The sequence below is a fragment of the Nicotiana tomentosiformis genome, chromosome 10 (assembly GCF_000390325.3).
Source record: "Nicotiana tomentosiformis chromosome 10, ASM39032v3, whole genome shotgun sequence".
NCBI lineage: Eukaryota > Viridiplantae > Streptophyta > Magnoliopsida > Solanales > Solanaceae > Nicotiana > Nicotiana tomentosiformis.
The window spans coordinates 78,439,843-78,459,194 of NC_090821.1; the positions used below are offsets into that span (position 1 = coordinate 78,439,843).

The 19,352-nt window shown below is 35.8% G+C and overlaps 1 protein-coding gene and 1 long non-coding RNA gene across 3 annotated transcripts; both read left to right on the forward strand.

Annotated features, from left to right (window-relative positions):
* The first annotated feature begins 4,339 nt into the window (after positions 1-4,339).
* Positions 4,340-4,781, forward strand: LOC138900469 (uncharacterized). The gene is made up of 2 exons (XR_011411458.1): positions 4,340-4,395; positions 4,693-4,781. It is a non-coding gene; the product is annotated as an uncharacterized lncRNA (long non-coding RNA).
* Positions 4,782-10,136: 5,355 nt separating this feature from the next.
* On the forward strand, positions 10,137-18,831 carry LOC104102772 (probable U3 small nucleolar RNA-associated protein 7). 2 transcript variants are annotated; one of them, XM_009610591.4, is made up of 8 exons: positions 10,137-10,594; positions 15,293-15,358; positions 15,472-15,561; positions 15,773-15,911; positions 16,292-16,410; positions 16,766-16,833; positions 17,226-17,274; positions 17,476-18,831. In XM_009610591.4, exons 2-8 carry the CDS (start codon positions 15,308-15,310, stop codon positions 18,493-18,495), a joined length of 1,536 nt encoding a protein of 511 aa, XP_009608886.1. In that variant the 5' UTR covers positions 10,137-10,594; positions 15,293-15,307; the 3' UTR covers positions 18,496-18,831. The 2 variants fall into 2 exon arrangements, with proteins under 2 accessions (XP_009608886.1, XP_009608885.1); XM_009610590.4 differs by lacking the exon at positions 10,137-10,594 and adding an exon at positions 13,231-13,329.
* Positions 18,832-19,352: the final 521 nt, after the last annotated feature.

Below are 19,352 nucleotides of genomic sequence, written 5' to 3' on the forward strand. Positions count from 1 at the left end.
GTTGAGCCCTCAAATCACATCAAACAAGGCTAAAAACACGAATCACCCTCCAATTCATACTTAATAAACTTAACTTCAAATTTCTACAACTGATGCCGAAACCTACCAAACTACGCTCGATTGACCTCAAAATTTGCACACAAGTCATATTAAACATTACATACCTACTCCAAATTACGGAATCAGATTCCGACCCCGTTATCAAAAAGTTCACTACCGATCAAAATCTCCTAAAATTCGACTTTCGTCATTTTAAGCCTAAATGAGCTACAGACCTTCAAAATACAATTCGTACACGTCACTAAGTACAAAATCACCCAACAGAGCTAACGGAACCGACAGAACTCCATTCCAGAGTCATCTTCATACAGGTCCGACTACGGTTAAAATCCTAAGGCTTAAGCCTTCGTTTTAGGGACTAAGTGTCCTAAGTCACTCTGAATCATCCGGTAACTGAATTAAACCATGCACACAAGTCAATACATATAATACGAAGCTGCTCAAGGCCTTATGCCACCGAACAGGACTTAAATTCTCAAAACGATCGGCTGGGTCGTTACATATCATGAAATAATGAAACAAGGTTTGAAGATAATTGGGACATTTGAGGGAAATAATTAAAGATTTGGACATTTTGAGATCATTTAAAGCCCGAATTGTGTGAAACTGGAGTAGATAGTTTGGGAAGTTAATAGGACGACAAGAATTTATTACAAGAGAGTGTGTCCGAGACAATTTGAAGCAAGCAACTCTGAGTTCAAGTGCATCTCAAGTTATAAGATAAATCTAAGGGAGTTTGTCCCAGACTAACGGAGGGTATCCATTGTGAAGAAAGAATCACCCAACGAGAGTTATGTACTTGACAGGGCACTAAAGAGAGATGAAAGGCATATCTGTGATATCAATACCGATGCTGCAAAAGAAATGCTATGCATGATCTTCATTTTTTATCCTGAAGTTGCATGTGTTGTACTTAGCATTTTCAGAGATTGGGAGGCCCTGTTTCAGCTACCCAAACACTTTATACCCTTCGGTACCCATTTTGAGTCTGTGATGATTTCTTTGACCTCCCCTCTTTTGGAATCAAGCTAGAGTCATAAAAAAAAGTTCATGTCCCCATAGGTTTATTTTGTAAAGTTCATTCCAAAAGAAAATTCAAAAAAAAAAAGATAAAGAAAAAAAAAGGAAAAAAAGAAAAAGAAAAATAGCAACAACAAAAAGTATTCCTTTGAACTACGTTCGACCTGATTCTTGTGTCAACAAGATACGTAGGCAGTCTTAAGGTCGGTCACAACAAGTCAAAAATTCTAAAATTTCTCACTTCAAAAGAAACTGGGGTAGAAGTTTTATTTTCTATAAAAGACGGTTCCAAAAGTTGTAAAGTTATACCCCATTTTGTCTTAATTTTAATTTGATCCTTTATGATATCCTTTCTTTCTAACCCTTTCCAGAAGCTATATTACAGTCCAAAAAAGACCTTCCAAATAATCTTTGAGAGTGCTGAATTAGACATGCCAGGAGCATATGATATTTTTACCATGGTTAATGCCATGTCATCTGCAAAATCAGAGGAAATAAGAAGAAAAGAACAAAATGAGAGAGTCTTATTGGTAAAAACCCTCACGGGCACCATAAGGCGACGGTGAGTTGAGAGAAAGAACAAAATAAGATAGGCTTGATGGTGAAAACACATCAGGGCACTACAAGTCGACTGAGGATCATGAATAGATAGGACAATTAGAGCATTGAAGCCTAGTTTCACAGCTTAGAGGTATGACAAGAATGGAAGATCAGACTTGCTTGACAGATCAGGCCACTTAATCCAAAATGCATGTCACGGTCATTAGAGTTGGTATCCACATCTGATAAGTTTCTACTTGGTAACTTTCTTGTTAGATGTCATCTCTTTCTATTGTCCCCTTACTATGTTCTTCTTGCTTTGTTTAAGTCCTCTTTTTGAGTCTGTTTTGTCAGAATACGTGAGAAATGACTTCAAAATTTTCTACCAGCTTTCCAATTGCACAAAGCGCAGTCTGGATAGCACATCAAGGTGGCATAAATCAAGAAAAGTAGTATGCATACTGAGTTGGTGACAATTGGGCCGCTTTGGGATTCATGTGAAATACAAAGGTTCGGTAGATGTCAATCCATGAGCAAAATACAATAGATAGAGGGTATTGGGCTTGAATGGATTAGAGGTGTTTTCTGTGATAAGGGTTGACAGAAAAATGGTTAGTCAATAACAAGCAAGGTCTTCCAAGTTGAAATCAAAGTTATCATGGCAAGTGAAGGAGCAACCGCCCTCAAGGTCAAGGACACAAACCAACCACCATGTTTATAACTCACAAGTTTTCTTTGTTTGAAACAAGGATGAAGACTATGTCCAAATCAAAGCTTGGAAGCTTGAAAATCTTGGGTGTCGTGCCTAAATTTTGTTAGCACAAAGGCTGTTTGAGAAGGTTTTTACCTCTTAGACATTCCCCTAGTTGAGAAGACCATTACCTCCTAGGCATTTTCCCTATTTGAGAAGACCATTACCTCCTAGGTATTTTCCTAGTTGAGAAGAACCATACCTCCTAGACATTCTCCATAGTCGGAAGAGTCTTTAGTTTTCCTTAAGTTCAGGGGTCCCGCCTGTAGAATAGGGTCAATTTTAGTTTTCTTAAGTTTTTAATCTTTAGTTTTCCTTAAGTACAGGGGTCCTGCGTGTAGAATAAGGTCAATTTTAGTTTTCTTAAGTTGTTAATCTTTAGTTTTCCTTTAGTTCAGGGACCCCGCTTGTAGAATAGGGTCAATTTTAATTTTCTTAAGTTGTTAATATTTAGTTTTCCTTAAGTTCAGAGGTCTCGCCTAGAGAATAGGGCCATCTTTTAGTTTTCTTACCTTGTTAATCTTTAGCATTCCTTTAGTTCAGGGGTTTTGCCTGGAGAATAGGGCCAACTTTTAGTTTCGTTAAGTTGTTAGTTTTTAGTTTTACTTGAGTTCAAGGGTCCCACCTGTAGAATATGGTCAATTTTAGTTTTCTTAAGTTGTTAATCTTTAGTTTTCCTTAAGATCAGGGGTCCCGCCTGTAGAATATGGTCAATTTTAGTTTTCTTAAGTTGTTAATCTTTAGTTTTACTTGAGTTCAAAGGTCCCGCCTGGAGAATAAGGTTGGTTTTTAGTTTCCTTAAGTTATTAATATTTAGTTTTCTTAAGTTCAAGGGTCCCGCCTAAAAAATAGGGTCAGTTTTAGTTTTCTTAAGTTATTAATCCTTAGTTTTCTTTAAGTTCAGGGGTCCCACCTCGAAAATAGGGTCGGCTTTTAATTTTCTTAAGTTGTTAGTCTTTAGTTTTTCTGGAGTTCATGGGTTCCACCTAGAGAATAGGATCAGTTTTAGTTTCCTTAAGTTACTAATCTTTAGCTTTCTTTAAGTTCAGGGGACCCGCCTAGAGAATAGGGTTAGTTCTCAATTTCTTTAAGTTGGTAATCATTTGTTTTCCTTGAATTCAGGGGTCCCACCTAGAGAATAGGGTCAATTTTTAGTTTAGTCAAGCTCAGTATATAGTTTTCCTTAAGCTCAATCTCATAGGAGACGCACATCCTAGTCGAGTCTTCAGTTTTGGTTTCATCACTGCATCCTTCATCAATAGCATAGGTGATTTACAGCTTTCCTAACAACTCACAAATCTTCCTAGTGCAAACTGGGGCAGAATTTTTTTGTTTATTTTGTTTGTTTTGATTGCAGGCACCCACCTGGAGAGCGAGGGTCAATGTTTCAAAAATTGGTTTCAGATTTAAGTCAAAGAAGTATTAGGATCCCGCCTGAAGAACAGGGTCAACCTTCAGTTTTCAAGTTCAAGTCAAAAATACCAGGAGCCCGCCTGAAGAACAGGGTCAACTTCCAGTTTCTTTCAAGATCAAGCAGGAGGATATCCCACCTGAAGAACAGGGTCAACTGTCAATTTCCAGTTCAATTCAGAAGCATTAGGAGCCCGTCTGAAGAATAGGGCCAACTTTCAGTTTTTAAGTTCAAGTCAGAGAGGCACCAGGAGCCCGCCTGAAGAACAGGGTCAACTTTCAGTTTTCAAGCTCAAGTCAGAGTCAGCAGGATCCCTTCTGAAGAATAGGGTTAACCTCCAGTTTTTTCACTTCAAAACAGAAGTAGCACAAGCCGCCTGAAGAACAAGGTTTGCAAGCTCAAGTCTACTCCAAGTTCAAGTTTATTTCAAGTGCAAGCAGCAGGATGCCCGCCTGAAGAATATGGTCAACTTTTAGTTTCCTTTAAGTTCAAGCAGCAGGCACCCACCTAGAGAAAGAGGGGAAATATTTCAGAAATTGGTTTTAGCTTCAAGTCAAAGAAGCACCAGGAGCCCGCTTGAAGAACAGGGTCAACTTTCAGTTTTCACGTTCAAGTCGGAGAGGCACCAGGAGTCCGCCTGAAGAACAAGGTCAACTTTTAGTTTTCAAGTTTAAGTGAGAAGTACCAGGAGCCCGCCTGAATAACATGGTCAACTTTCAGTTTTCAAGTTCAAGTGAGAAGTGCTAGGAGCCCGCCTGAAGAACAGGGTCAACTTTCAGTTTTCAAGTTCAAGTCAGAGAAGTGACAGGAGCCCGCCTGAAGAATAGGGTCAACTTTCAGTTTTCTTCAAGTTCAAGTCAGCAGGATGCCCACCTGAAGAATAGGGTTGATTTTTAGTTTCATGTTGAAGATTCAAGTAGAGATTCAAGGAAGATTCGAGACAAGAAGTAGATAGGATCTTGTATTTTTCTTTTATTTTTGCAGTCATTTTTGCTTTTATTTCTGATGTAATGGCTGGCACCGCGGACCGGAACCTCGAACAGTACCTCACTCGACTCTCTCATCATCTAATCATATTCCATCACTTCATTCACTTCTGAACTACACGTGGTATGATTCCTTTATAGCCAAGGATATGTAGGCAACTCAGATACGAGGGCTCGGTCACAAATTTTTATCCATCTTTATTTTATTTTTGAATAAGTACCGGGTCAGAAATCAATTACATCACTTACTTGATTCTTTGCTCAAAAATACTTTGTGTTTCCGAGCAAAGAGGGGCAGTTGTAAGCACGTAATTTTTGACCCGCACATTAGGATTATCTTTAGTAGTCTTAGTATTTTTAGAATATTTATTTGAGTTTATTTCTATAGGATTTCACTCTATTATTAATTTTAATTTTAGTTTTAAAACATACAAATTGAATACTACAAAAATAGTTTCATCCTTATAATATATCTCATTTTTATACATATATTTATTTAATGTCCTTAGTTTTTTTTGGAAGTGATATTATTTTAATTTCGCTATGATTTTTAACCTAATCCTATTTTTATTTTTAATATAATATTTAAAAAATACCAAAAACAGCTTTATTTTAGTGTTTAGTTTTATTTTAATAGTTTACTCTACTTACATATGACTAATTAACATTTTGGTAGTATTTTAATAGTTTAGGCTCATTATTTTATCTCGTTTTGGGACAAAAGAGGCCCAAAAGAGGCTAGTCCAATTCCATTAGCTCACTAGATCTGCCGACCCGCTCAACACCCCTTTCAATCCTACCCTTTCATTTCTTTTAATCTAATGACCCTTGTTATTTCCCCACACCTATTTAAAATCCTAATTATAACCTTTTCTAACCCTAAGGACCCTAGGGAGCTGCACACACAACGAGAGTGAGAGAGGAACGGACAACGAAATAGAAAAATAGAACGGACGCGAGAAAATCCATAGCGGCGCAGCAGAAGCAAGCTTTCGATCCCCTTCCTCACTGCCCATTTTATTTTCGTCATTATCATCGTCGAAACCACCTGAAGACTACCGTATTTCCACCCGAAAGACTTCTCCGATTGATAAAACAAAGTTACAATTCAGTGGGCTTTACATTTTAGGAGCTCAGATCCAAGAAAGTAAAAAAGCAGCGAGGCTGCCGTTGGAGGTTCGGGCTTAGTTCCTATCATTTTATTTCCGATCGTGGTCCAGTTTTTCGTCTAAAGTTTTGTTGCTACTTTTGAGTTTCCATCTCGTCCGTTGATCGTTTGGGTATAAGGTTTGATTCAGAGACTCTTATGAATACATTGGGAAAGATTTTTGCTGCTTAAGGTCTAATTCTTTTTCTATTCTCTTATTCTCATCACTTTCATGTATTTTTTTGTGGTATGATTTTGATGGTTTGTTTCTTAGATTAATATTCAGTTGTCCGATGCTTTTTTTTTTATTACTGTGGCTCAACATCTTGTTTGTTTTGATAAATATTTTGGATTTTAGTTGTTTGATTTTAATATGATATGAATACAATCTTATTATGAGACAAATGGGTCATGGGAATTGTCTTTAAAATTGTGAAGGAAATTGAGCTTAAATGATCTTGCTGCTTTTATTTTATTTATTTATTAATTAAATCGCTAGTAGCATGCCTAGGCCGACCACACTCAGATATGCAAACTTTAGATCTTTTCTTTTATTTTATTCGAGGTGAGAGGTCGTTCCCTTTAGTTCATATTCAGGGGAATGCCCCGTAGACTCTGTAAGTATTTTTATCAGGGGAATGCCCCGAAGTGAATGTAAAAGGAGGCCGAGGCAATTTCATGGAGGCATAGTAGGATAATTAGATTTATTTTTGTTGTCTTCTTTTCTTTTATTAGGTAGGGACAACCTCGAACCTCTTTTGTATTTATTTTCTTTTTTGTATGTTTTACCTCAATTAGAGTATTCTTTAAAGCCAACTAGATCATGTATGCAACCGTACTAGTTACGGGACTCGGGAAATGCCTAACACTTTCTCCCTGAGTTAAATGAACCCCCTTGTCTAGAATCTCTGGTGCAAACAGGTTTAGAGTTAAATATGTTTTAAGGGAAAATTATTTTTAAATGGTGACTTGGCATACCGAGATTATATGCCAAGTGGCGATTCTGAGAAAATCCCTTTTAAACAAACATTTCATTACTTTTTAATTGAAAAACCCTTTTGAGCTTCAAAATTACTTTTATCTCTTTTAAAGAGGGTTAGTGAGGTAAAAAAGTGGTGTGACACAAAGTGGAATGGATTGTGTGATCATTTGTCAACAGACCAATTGGCAATCCATCAACTTTATTAAAGAAAATGACAAAAGGGAGTGTCTTACGCCTTAGAAAACAAAGGTGTAAATAAATAGTACGTACACCTGTTTGAACAGAACTTCGAGGCCTAATAACTAAACTACTGAAGCAGGGAGATTAGATCTGTGTTGATCGGACTCTCCAAAAATGTCGCTGAATGTGTGTCGGATACTCCAAAAGCAGTGTATTTTTGAAGGATCCGACACTGGTGCAGCAGCATTTTGAAGAGTCCGTGCAATATAGGATTAGATTTGCACAACTATATCTTTAGGCATTCCAGCAAAACTGCAACAACCATTAGTCCATTACTCATACAATACACCAAATAATTTTAGGCTCTCAAACTCAGAAAAGAAGAATGGCTTATGCAACTCTTTCTTCACTTATGCATACACTACAGCAACTCCTGCAGCCTAACCAACATTTGGTTTGTGGAAGCTGTATACCACAACAACATGTTGAATCCACTTATCAAAGTCTTTGTTCTTTGCAAGTTTTCCTTGAGGAGGCTACAGAGGAAGCCAAAGATATTAAAACTTTAAAGAGTTTGGAAAAGAGGATCAGAGATGTAGTCTACAAAGTAGAATATAGAGTTGATTCAAGACTAAGAAGTGTCATTATAGCAGATTGCAGAGTTGACCGAGAAAGGGTTTGTAAAGCCTTCAATGAAGAATTTCAAGAAGTCAAAAAAGAAGTTGATTATCTCAAGAAAGAGGTGATGTAGATTGAGTTTAACAAGCACGGAAGTAAATTTGCAGAATTAGCAACAACTTCTTCCTTATCAACAAGGTATGCAATTGAGCAAAAATACTGTTGTTGGAATGGAGGTGTAACGACCCGAGCGATCATTTTGAGAGTTATAGCCCCGATCCCCTAGCTTTCTCTGTATCTGTTTTAGCTTATGTGACTTGCTATGAGGTTTTGTTTTGATTTTTGGGGTGTTTTGAGACACTTAGTCCCTAAACGAAAGTTTAACACCATTAGTTTTTGAACACATTGTGTCAGTGAGACTAAAGGTGCTCTAGTTTAGCATACTTAAGGGACTAAATATGTTCAGGGTTATATTTGAGGGACCAAAATAGACCTACCCTCAAAGATAAGAGACAATATTAGCCAAAAACTCGCAGTTGTGCATAATAGAAGCTCACAATGAGAATGTGGTGCACGCCATGAATGCAAATGTCCCCATGTTCTCATAAGCCATAAATGATCAACGACGAGTAATTGTTCTATTTGATATTAAAGAGAAGCATGTTTACCCTACAAGGCATAGAATTGTCCTTACAAGTATGACCCAGACCTTTATTTTTACGAAATATTCTGATTTAGATTTTACAGAACGTTTTTGTTCCATTGTTTCAAAGTTCAAGCTGCTTAAGGTGTTGGACGTATATAATGTCTGTTGCGATTTCTCACGTGTAATACCTAAACATATACATTTGAGATATGTTGCTGCAAACATTGACGAAGCTCCTTCACTTGCCAAATTGTGGAATTTACAAACCATAATTCTTCGTATTTTTGCAAGCAAAGACTTGCATCTCCCACAAGAGATCTGGACAATGTCAGAGATAAGACATTTTGATATTAGATGGTCAATACATATGCCTGATCCTCTTGCGGCAGAAAGTCATAATATTATTGAAGAACAACCTTTGTTTCTCAATAACTTGCAAACACTTGTTCTCTGTTCCTCTCCTTATTTGGCGGAAATCCTAAGAAGAACTCCCTATCTAAATAAGCTAACGGTTTTAGATGAATCTAGGCATTCTGACTGTCCTGCTATTCTTGATCCTCTCAGTCTTCTACAGGAGTTGGAGACACTAACTATAGAAGCTGATTTAGGCAGTGACATGATGATTCTCTCTAGGGATATTTTTCCTCCCAATCTCAAGCAATTGAAATTATCCTATACTACTTTACAACGGGAAGATATGGTTGTGCTTGCTAATTTACCCAATCTTGAGGTGCTCAAAGCTTATTATGCATTCGAGGGAACAAATTGAAAACTAAATAAAGATGTTGTGTTTCAAAAATTAAAATATCTACGACTTCAGTACGGAGGTATGGAAAGGTGGGAAGCAACTAATGATAATTTTCCGATGCTTGAGCAGCTACTCCTGTATGGATTCCGGAAGCTGGAGGAGATTCCTGAGAGTATTGGAGAAAAAGAAATGGAGATTGAAGAAAAGAAAATTTTAAAAGAGTTATTAGTAGAAGGATTAAAAAACATATTTATCCGAAACCGACACATGACAAATTAATAATATCTAAACATGTAATAAACATATTATTTTATTATATTTAACTAATATATAGTATTACTTCAATATATTAGTTAATTATGCAAAACCAATATGATTAACCAACAAAGGTTATGGTGGAGAGGTAAATAATTATTCATCCTTAAACAGAAGTCTCGTTTCAAGTCTTTAGTATATATGAGCACCTAATTTTTCCCCCCACATAGGATATCACTCCTAAAAAGTCCAAAAATAATTTAAATCACTTTTATAAGGTTTTAGGAATTTTTCTTTAGTTGTTTTGCATGTATTCACGTTGTTCGTGCATATTTGAAAATGTTTTAAATCATAAAAAGATCATCAAAATATTTTTTTATCTTTCATTTAGTTTATTAGTTGCATTATTAAATGAAAATCACAAAAATACCATGGTCATTTTATATTTTTAGTTTTTAGTCTTAAGATATTAATTTCCTTTCGTTAGTTTTAAATTAATTGTTCAAAGGTTAGAAATAGATAACTAGGTTTAATTTCAAATTAGATTTGATTTAGGAATTAATTTAGGTGCTTAATTAATTTGGTTAGGATTTAAATTCAAAGAAAAATCAAGAAAGAAGGGAGAAGAGGCCATTTCTAAGCTTGAAGACCCGACTGGGCCAATTTCAGGCGGGCCCAAATCGCCCAAACCGCACACTACCCAGCCCAATCCCCACAAACCCAACCCGGTCCAGCTCCCCCATGTCATTACCCAAAACGACGTAGTATCCCAATACTACGTCGTTTTCCCTCATCTCTTAGCTAAAACTACCAAACCCTTCCCCTTTTTTTGAGCCCTAGCCGCCGACCTCTTCTTCTCCCTTCCTACTCTTACTGATTTTCCTCATTCTCTCATCTAATTCACACACTTACACACATTCAGTCATTCTTTCATCATCTAAAACACACACACAGAACTCACAGTCCAAATAGCTGAAACAAAAGTTTTGAATTCGTATTGAATCTTAGATCCGACATAGAAAAAATATTCAAAAAAAAAAAACAAAGAGAGAAAACAAGAGGATAACAGCATAAAAGAGGGGTTTCTGTAGCTGTGGAATTGCACTTTATTTGCTCTCATCTTCTGGGTTCTAAGAGGTGAAAATCCTTGCGGTTTGCTGCTGATTATTTGCTAGGACTGGTAGCTGAGCTCCATCATTTTCTTCCCCTCTATTTTTCTGTTGAAATCAGTCATACTCTTTGCAATCAAGGTACTATTTCTTCGATGCAGATATGTTGTTTTAAAAGAAGATTTGTGTTGACATTATTAGTGATACTTTATCGTTTAAAGCTCATGGCATGCTTTCTCATGGTTAAACCTGTTGAATTTAGACTTTCAATGAGATTTTGCCTGAAACAGTGTAGTTTAGTTGTGACGATTGATGTTTGTTTTCTGAAATGTTGTTTTATTATTATTATAGTTTGATTCATGCGGGTTGAAGTGTTCAGAGCTGACATTGAAGTGGTCAGATCTGTTCATCTCATGTGCCCAAGCTACGTGATTTGCTGAACTGTTTTGATGGAATTAAGCACCCGTTACTTATTCAGTTTTAAAATTAGTAAGCATCAGATGAAATGGAACTTGGAGCAAAGACTTCAAAGTTAATTATTGTTGATTGATATAGTGGTTGTATATGTAGTAGATTAGTGATATAAAACGAAGATCCAAAGAGGAGCTGTCTCTGTAAGATTAATTCATAATTGCACTAAATAAGTGTTGTCAAAGGCACGCTTAAAGCGCGGTTAAGCCCTAAAGCGAGGCTCAAAACACATTGAGCGATTCGTCTCGCTTTGTGGGCGCTTTACTGTCGCATCAAAACTCTAAGGCATACTTGTCCTTGCCAATGAGTGTAATCCTGAAAAGGCGACCTTAAACAATTGATATTTCACTTTATCGTGTTTTTTTTCAATTTCTTTGTCTATATATTTATTATTCATGCTTATAATGATTAGTCTTGGACTACATGCATATTTTTACTTTTTCTTCCGTTACGCCCTTTTTCATTAAAGCCCACACTTTATTTGCGCTTTGCGCTTAAAGCTCCAACAGACCTTAGAGCTTTTTTTGCTTTTCGCCTTTGATAACACTGCACTAAATGTGGCATTTTTGTAAAAACATTTGATCAGAAGCATTTGCTCTGCAGCTGGTTTATTAGAAGACCATGACTATTCTAATTTTACATTAAGTATAAGCTTCATTGCCCATAACAGTCCTGACTTTAGGTCACTGTCCAACGCCTCTGAATAATCATTGTTTGGGCACCATATACATATAGATGCAAAATTTCTAATTTTGAGTGGCCAAGAACAAATCACTTCTTAATTCAAAAACAACTTTTTCCAGCTACCCTTTACCTCATTTTGTCTGTAATTCAGAAAGTAACAACTTTTTTTGTTTGTGAATTGTGAAATATATCTAATTAATACATAAAGATGTGAAACTTCTAATAGTGAGTGGCCAAGAACAAAGTTTCGCAATTCCTGACTTCAAAAGATAACTTTTTCAGCTACCCTTTACGCCATTTTGTATGTAATTTGAAAAGTAATATAAAAACCCACCTCAACAGGATTACTAAAATAAATTTTATACTAGCTAATAATCAGTCACAACAACAACTATGTCCCAGTCCAGAGGCGGAGCCAAGATTTCAACTTTATGGGTTCTAAATTTTAGAACGACAACTTCAAATGCTAATAATTGTTTTAATATTTGTACATAATTAACGAATTTCTTAACACAAATACATTGTTCAAGCAAAATCTAATAGTGAAATACATCTAATTAATACATAAAGATGTGAAACTTCTAATAGTGAGTGGCCAAGAACAAAGTTTCGCAATTCCTGACTTCAAAAGACAACTTTTTTAGCTACCCTTTACGCCATTTTGTATGTAATTTGAAAAGTAATATAAAAACCCACCTCAACAGGATCACTACAATAAATTTTATACCAGCTAATAATCAAGTCACAACAACAACAACTATGTTCCAGTCCAGAGGCGGAGCCAAAATTTCAATTTTATGGGTTCTAAATTTTAGAATGACAACTTCAAATACTAATAATTGAGTTCTTATTTTTAATATTTGTACATAATTAACGAATTTCTTAACACAAATACATTGTTCAAGCAAAATCTATTCGATTCGGCCAAACCCTTAACCGAGCTTCTAGCTCGGCCCATGCACTCAGTCCCAAACAAGTTGAGATCAACTATATGAATGATGAATCCTCACCATTTAAGCTCAACTTGTGTAGCTAATAAATTAACTTTCTTCTTATTCAATACATCTAATTTATACATAATATGCAAAATTTCTAATATTGAGTGACCAAGAACAAATTTTTCTCAAATCATGATTCAAAATAGCAACTTTTTTAGCTACCTTTTACACCATTTTGTATGTAAATTTGAAAAAGTAATTTAAAAACTCACCTCATCAGTAGCAATCTTACTTTTTCATGGAGTTATTTTCTCCACTTTTACCACCATTTTGTTGCTTGAAAATTTTCTCCAAAGCTTTATAAATACTAATGAATATCAAAAGATAAAGGGAAAATAAATTAGATGGAGAAACTGGGAAGTTTATGGTGGTGCTCCGCCGTCGAAGGTTCACCGGAAATTGGGGATGGCGCAAAAGGGTTTAGGGTTTTAGATTTTGAGGTACGAGTCCTTTTGGCCATCTCTTTTTATTTAGACAGAAATATTTTAAAGACTTGATTAAAAGTATCACTTTTACAAAAAACGAAGGGGTTAAAATGTTATTATCAAGTATCATTTGGGGAAATTTGAAAATTATCACATAATTACATTTGAAAATTATCACATAATTATCACATTTGAAAAGTATCATATAAAGCTTTGGAGAATTTTTTTTTCAAGCGAGGAAATGGTGGTAAAAGTGGAGAAAATAACTCCAAGAAAAAGTAAGTCTGCTACTGATGAGGTGAGTTTTTAAATTACTTTTTCAAATTTACATACAAAGTGGTGTAAAGGATAGCTAGAAAAGTTGCTATTTTGAATCATGAACGTGGTCACTCACTATTAGAAATTTTGCATATTATATATAAATTAGATGTATTGAATAAAAAGAAAGTTAATTTATTAGCTACACAAGTTGAATGGAGAAGTGAGGATTCATATAGCTGATCTCCACTTGTTTGGGACTGAGTGCAGGGGCCGAGCTAGAAGCTTGGTAAGGGTTTGGCCGAATCTAATATATTTTGCTTGAACAATGTATTTGTGTTAAGGAATTTTTTAATTATGTACAAATAATAAAAATTAGAACTCAATTATTAGCATTTGAAGTTGTTCTAAAATTTAGACCCATAAAATTGAAATCTTGGCTCCGCCTTTGGATTGGGACATAGTTGTTGTTGTGACTGATTATTAGCTGGTATAAAATTTATTTTAGTGATCCTGTTGAGGTGGGGTTTTATATTACTTTTCAAATTACATACAAAATGGCGTAAAGGGTAGCTTAAAAGGTTGCCTTTTGAAGTCAGGAATTGCGAAACTTTGTTCTTGGCCACTCACTATTAGAAGTACTGTATCTTTATGTATTAATTAGATGAATTTCACAAACAAAAAAAGTTGTTACTTTCTGAATTTACAGACAAAAATGGGGTAAAGGGTAGCGGGAAAAAGTTGCTGTTTTTGAATTAAGAAGTGATTTGTTCTTGGACGCTAACAACAACATACCCAGTATTATCCTATACTGTGGGGGTTGGGGAGGGTAGTGTGTACGCGTACCTTACCCCTACCTTGTGAGGATTGAGAGGTTGTTTCCAATAGACCATCGGCTCAGGAAAGCATAAGCACTACATTAAAGAAAATATAGACAAGAAGGGATAATACCAAAAAGCCATATAAAAGCAGATAAAACAACATGACAGTAAGGTGATCAACTATGAAAGAAAACAACGGTTAGTCATAAAAACCTACTACCAACATAAAGCGAGACTGTATGCCAATACTACTGTTCTTGGCCACTCAAAATTAGAAATTTTGCATCTTTATGTATCGATTAGATGTATTAAATAAGAAGAAAGTTATTTTTGTGTAAATGTGACTGATTATTAGCTGGCGCATTTCTTATTTAAGCGGGTTGATGTGTAATGTTGTATATTTGCTTGCATTCCACACACTCGAGATGCTTCATTCCCTGTATTTTATTTTTGGATTTTCTTTATCTGATTTAAATGCTATAAGTGGTGGAATGAGTTTCTTCATTAGAATCATTATGTGGTTTTGTGTGAAAATAATCAGCTTTTAGCAAATAATGACTTTTGTTTGAACTGATTAATTTTCCAAATTATTTGAATCAGAATCAATTTCAGAAACTAAATGAAACAGGCCAATTTTGAAGTTTCTGTTACTTACTGGCATTCGTGTTTTTTTGCCATTATCGTATACTCTTTAAGTTTTGGTTGAGTTGGGTTAAACTACAGGATCCGTATGGCAATCATGATTATTATCAACACCAAGTAGGATTGCTTGCTTTATTCTTATATTGAGAAGAGGAATCTTGTTGTGTGTTTACTGTTAAGCATTTTTATGGGCTTTGCTTCCTTTACAATAATATTAGATCTTAGTGTTAGAAACTTAAGCTATGACATGTTGAAACTTTAGAATATCCAGACATGTTTAACCTAGTGAAAAGAGAAGGTGGGACGGGGCAGGCTGGGGAGGGGTATTATTCTGTCCTGAAAAAAGGGGAATGCATGTTTTTTGTGCGTTTGGAACCAAATAGTCATAGGATCAAAAGGATTAAAATTGATTATTAGACACAATATTTCTTGATTAGAAGTACCAAACATCAATATGAATAAAAAGATTAGAACTTGACCAATTGCTCTCTTTTTCTTACTCTACTGCCTTGTGATTCTTTTTGATATCTTGATTGGCAGGTCATTTCTGAAGAGATGGATATGAAAGTAAAGAAATACCTTAGAGGTGAAGGAGCAAATTTGGAGGTATTGAAGTTTGTTAAGACTTCTAAACTTGCTTTTCGCTTAACTCTGGTTCTGGTTAGTTTTTCTTTTTGTTGATAATCATATGTTAAATAGCTGTTTTTAATAATTTGCAGGCATTGAAGGACAAAAAATTAAAGGGTCAGCTTGCTGTGAAAGAAGAGTTGTATGGAAAATCTGCAACAGCTGCTGCGAAGGCTGAGAAGGTGTCTAGCCTGTGTTTAGATAGTTTAGCTTAAATTTCTAGGCATCTACAGTATCTATTTTTCCATTAAACTCAGCTGCAGAAAACCTAGGTTAAATTGCATGTACCAAGTTGTCTCTGTTAACCTCTTGAAGTTGATTTTGTCGATTGCATATCCTTTTATGCCGGTGATCAAGATTTGCTTGAATCTCTGACTGTTCTGCTTTTGTCAGTGGCTTATGCCAAGTGAGGGTGGCTATCTAGAGGTTGATGATAAAGGTATTGAGAAGACATGGAGAATAAAGCAAGAGGCAATTGCCCGTGAAGTTGACATTTTGAGCTCTAGGAAACAATATGATATCGTCTTACCAGGTTAATCCTTTGGAAGATGCTTATATAAATACTGAAAAAGCTGCAGAGTTGTTGGTCTTTGTTTCCTTTTCATTTGATTTTGGGCATGTCCAACATGTTTATCCATTTAACCTGCAAGCAAAGTAGTGGAACGTAGTGTGATTCTTCCCTAGCAACTGAAACTGGATTTAGTCATTACTCATCCGTTAAATTTGATTTTTGCGCAGATAATTTTTTGAATCTTAGTAAAAGCCTCACTAATGGAAGCTGTGGAGATGAAAACCTTTGTTATTTTGCTTTATCAGAGAATTTCAAAAATAATTGTGAAATGTTTGGTCTCAAGCATATATGCTTCCGCACTAAAGTTAGTTTCACATAAGTTGTTGACTTGTATTTTGCAGATTTTGGTCCTTACACTCTTGAATTCACCCCTAGCGGTCGCTACATGGCTGCAGCTGGACGCAAAGGTCACCTTGCTATTGTAGATATGAAAAACATGAAACTCGTTAAAGAACTGCAGGTACTTATTGCTGTTTGATTTGTTCTCGTAAAAGATTATATAAACCAAGCATATAGATGTACTGTTATGGTTCGTAAGGTGTCAAATTACTTCTAGGGTTTTCAAGGCTCCCGTCGGCTGTAACTTATAATAATCCGGTTTAGTATGGAGTAATCTTAGCTTGAAGAATTAGACAACTTGGTATCATTAATTGTATTATCACATACATCACTTAATTTATCAAATGAATAAGTGCCAGCATCATTTTATCTTATAACACGTCGTTGAAATAAAGTCTTGTACTACATTTGCATTAAGGAGTTCCTCACCACTTTTTGAGGCTCAGGTGTACTTATAGCTTCTGCTTCTATTCCAGGTCAGGGAAACGGTGCGTGATGTAGTATTCTTGCATAATGAACAATTTTTTGCTGCTGCTCAAAAGAAGTAAGACACGTTTTATGTCCAAATTTCTTGATTGTAATGTGTTATAAGTTGGGTTGCAAAGGAACTCTCATCCTTTGGTTATGTTTCACAGGGTATAAAGATTATATAAGTTCCTACGCTCTTCTTAAAAGTTCACATAGATCTCAGAGTTGGTTTGGACTGTAAATAAAATGGATGACTTTCGGATGAACTTGTTCTAGCATTTTCTTCTCTTTCCGTCAACTTGAATTTTACTGCTGGATCCTATCTGAAGCTCAGTACTTTTATCAGCAATTTTGTGCATGTTCTTATAATTATATTCCACATCTCACCAATCACCATTCTTTCATTCCCATGTCCATCACAAATTTGACAGATTTCATTTCTAAATTTAAATATCTGGCATGTCACAGGTACCCATATATATACAATAGAGATGGCACAGAGCTCCACTGCCTGAAGGTTAGTTTGACCCGTTTAGTCTATTATAATTGACTGCCCCAGAAAATAAATATTTATGGATTCCATGTGGTCGATTGCTATTTTAGGATGTTATTGTTGAAACAAATGCATGCTCATCTGTTTTGCATTCCGATTCATAGGTTTTTAGCCAATTATTAAGTAAAAATGGTGCTCGCTTATGTTCTTTCCTTAAAACTCCAGGAACATGGTGCTGTGCTAAAGCTTCAGTTCTTAAGGAATCACTTCCTTTTGGCTTCTATAAACAAATTTGGTCAGCTCCATTATCAGGATGTTACTACTGGACAGATGGTAGGTAATCTTCGAACTGGCTTGGGCCGTACTGATGTGATGCAGGTGAATCCCTTCAACAGTGTGGTTGCTGTCGGCCATTCTGGTGGAACAGTCAGCATGTGGAAGCCTACAAGCGCTGCTCCCCTAGTGAAAATGCTCTGTCATCCTGGACCAGTCACTGCTCTTGCATTCCATTCTAACGGCCATCTAATGGCAACCGCTGGTATGGAGAGGAAAATAAAGATTTGGGATTTGAGGAAGTTTGAGGTTCTCCAAACCTTACCAGGACATTGCAAGGCCTTGGATTTTAGTCAAAAAGGTTTACTTGCTGCTGCAACCGGATCTTTCGTACAAGTTTTTGGAGATCTTTCTGGATCTCAGAATTATAGCCGTTATATGAATCATTCTATTGCGAAAGGATACCAAGTAAAGAAGGTGGCGTTCAGACCATATGAAGACGTTCTAGGCATAGGGCATTCTATGGGTTGGTCTTCTATCTTAATTCCAGGATCCGGAGAACCCAACTTCGATTCTTGGGTGGCAAATCCATTCGAAACATCTAAACAAAGGAGAGAGAAGGAAGTCCGATCTCTTCTTGACAAGCTTCCTCCAGAGACTATCATGTTAGATCCTACAAAGATTGGTACAGTGAGGTCAACAAGAAAGAAGGAACAGCCAACAAAGGAGGATAAAGAAGCTGAAATGGAAGCTGCTATTGATGAAGCTAAAAGTATGCCTATGAAGAAGAAAACAAAAGGTAGAAGCAAGCCGAGTAAGATTGCAAAGAAGAAGCAAGAAGCTGTCGAGAAAGCTAAGAAGCCGTTCCTGGAGCAACAGATGAATGAATTCTCCAAGAAAAGGAAACTCACTGAGGAAACTCAGCTTCCAAAATCTTTAGAGCGTTTCGTTAGGAAGAAGGCAGTAGCATGATCAGTTACGTCTACTGGACTTTTCTTTCTTGCCCTTAACTTGCATTTGCATTTCATTCTTTTTGTTTTCTCTCCCTATTCACTTCCCTTGAGGGAGATGGTTATAGAAATTGAAGAGGCTAGTGTTGTAATTCTTCAGATCAAGTTTATCCCCTTTTCTCCCTGTTTACATTGTTTTATTGTTAGATTAAAAATGTAGGCATTCTTGTTTTAACATGGGGTTTCCAGATTGAAATTACAGGCCAATGTAAAATCTACAAATTAGGCCATGTATGAATTAATTTATCATAGCCTTGACTATTTCCTGCTATGTATAGGCATTCATAAGCTTTGTTACTTTTTCCCGTCTATTTCTCTTTCATTTAGAACTTGCACTGATATGTTTTGAGGCTAGTGCACAAGTTGTATTCAGTAAATATTCTTCGGTCAAACATGTGTGCAATTTGTCACTTTACTACTGGCTGCAGCCAGGATCCTGTTAGTTAAGAAGAAAGCAGATGAAAGGACCAAAGGTTGAATAGGACATTGTTAAGACTTACATCTCATATACTATAGACATGAAATATGACTTATATCCATAAGTTATAAAAACTATTAAAAATACCTAACAATACCAAACAAACAAACTTGATAATCCTGATTATGTAGAACCTTCATCGATCACATCCATTATCATTATCACAAAACATAGCCCGAACATAGATAAATTTAGCACAAAAATTATCATTTTTATAATGAATTATATAATACACTATCCTAAAACTATAACATGATATTTTAATATCAACTGCTAATAACACAATTACTAGCCACTATAATTCGTCAAATTGCAATAATATTACAAGATCCATCAGTCCA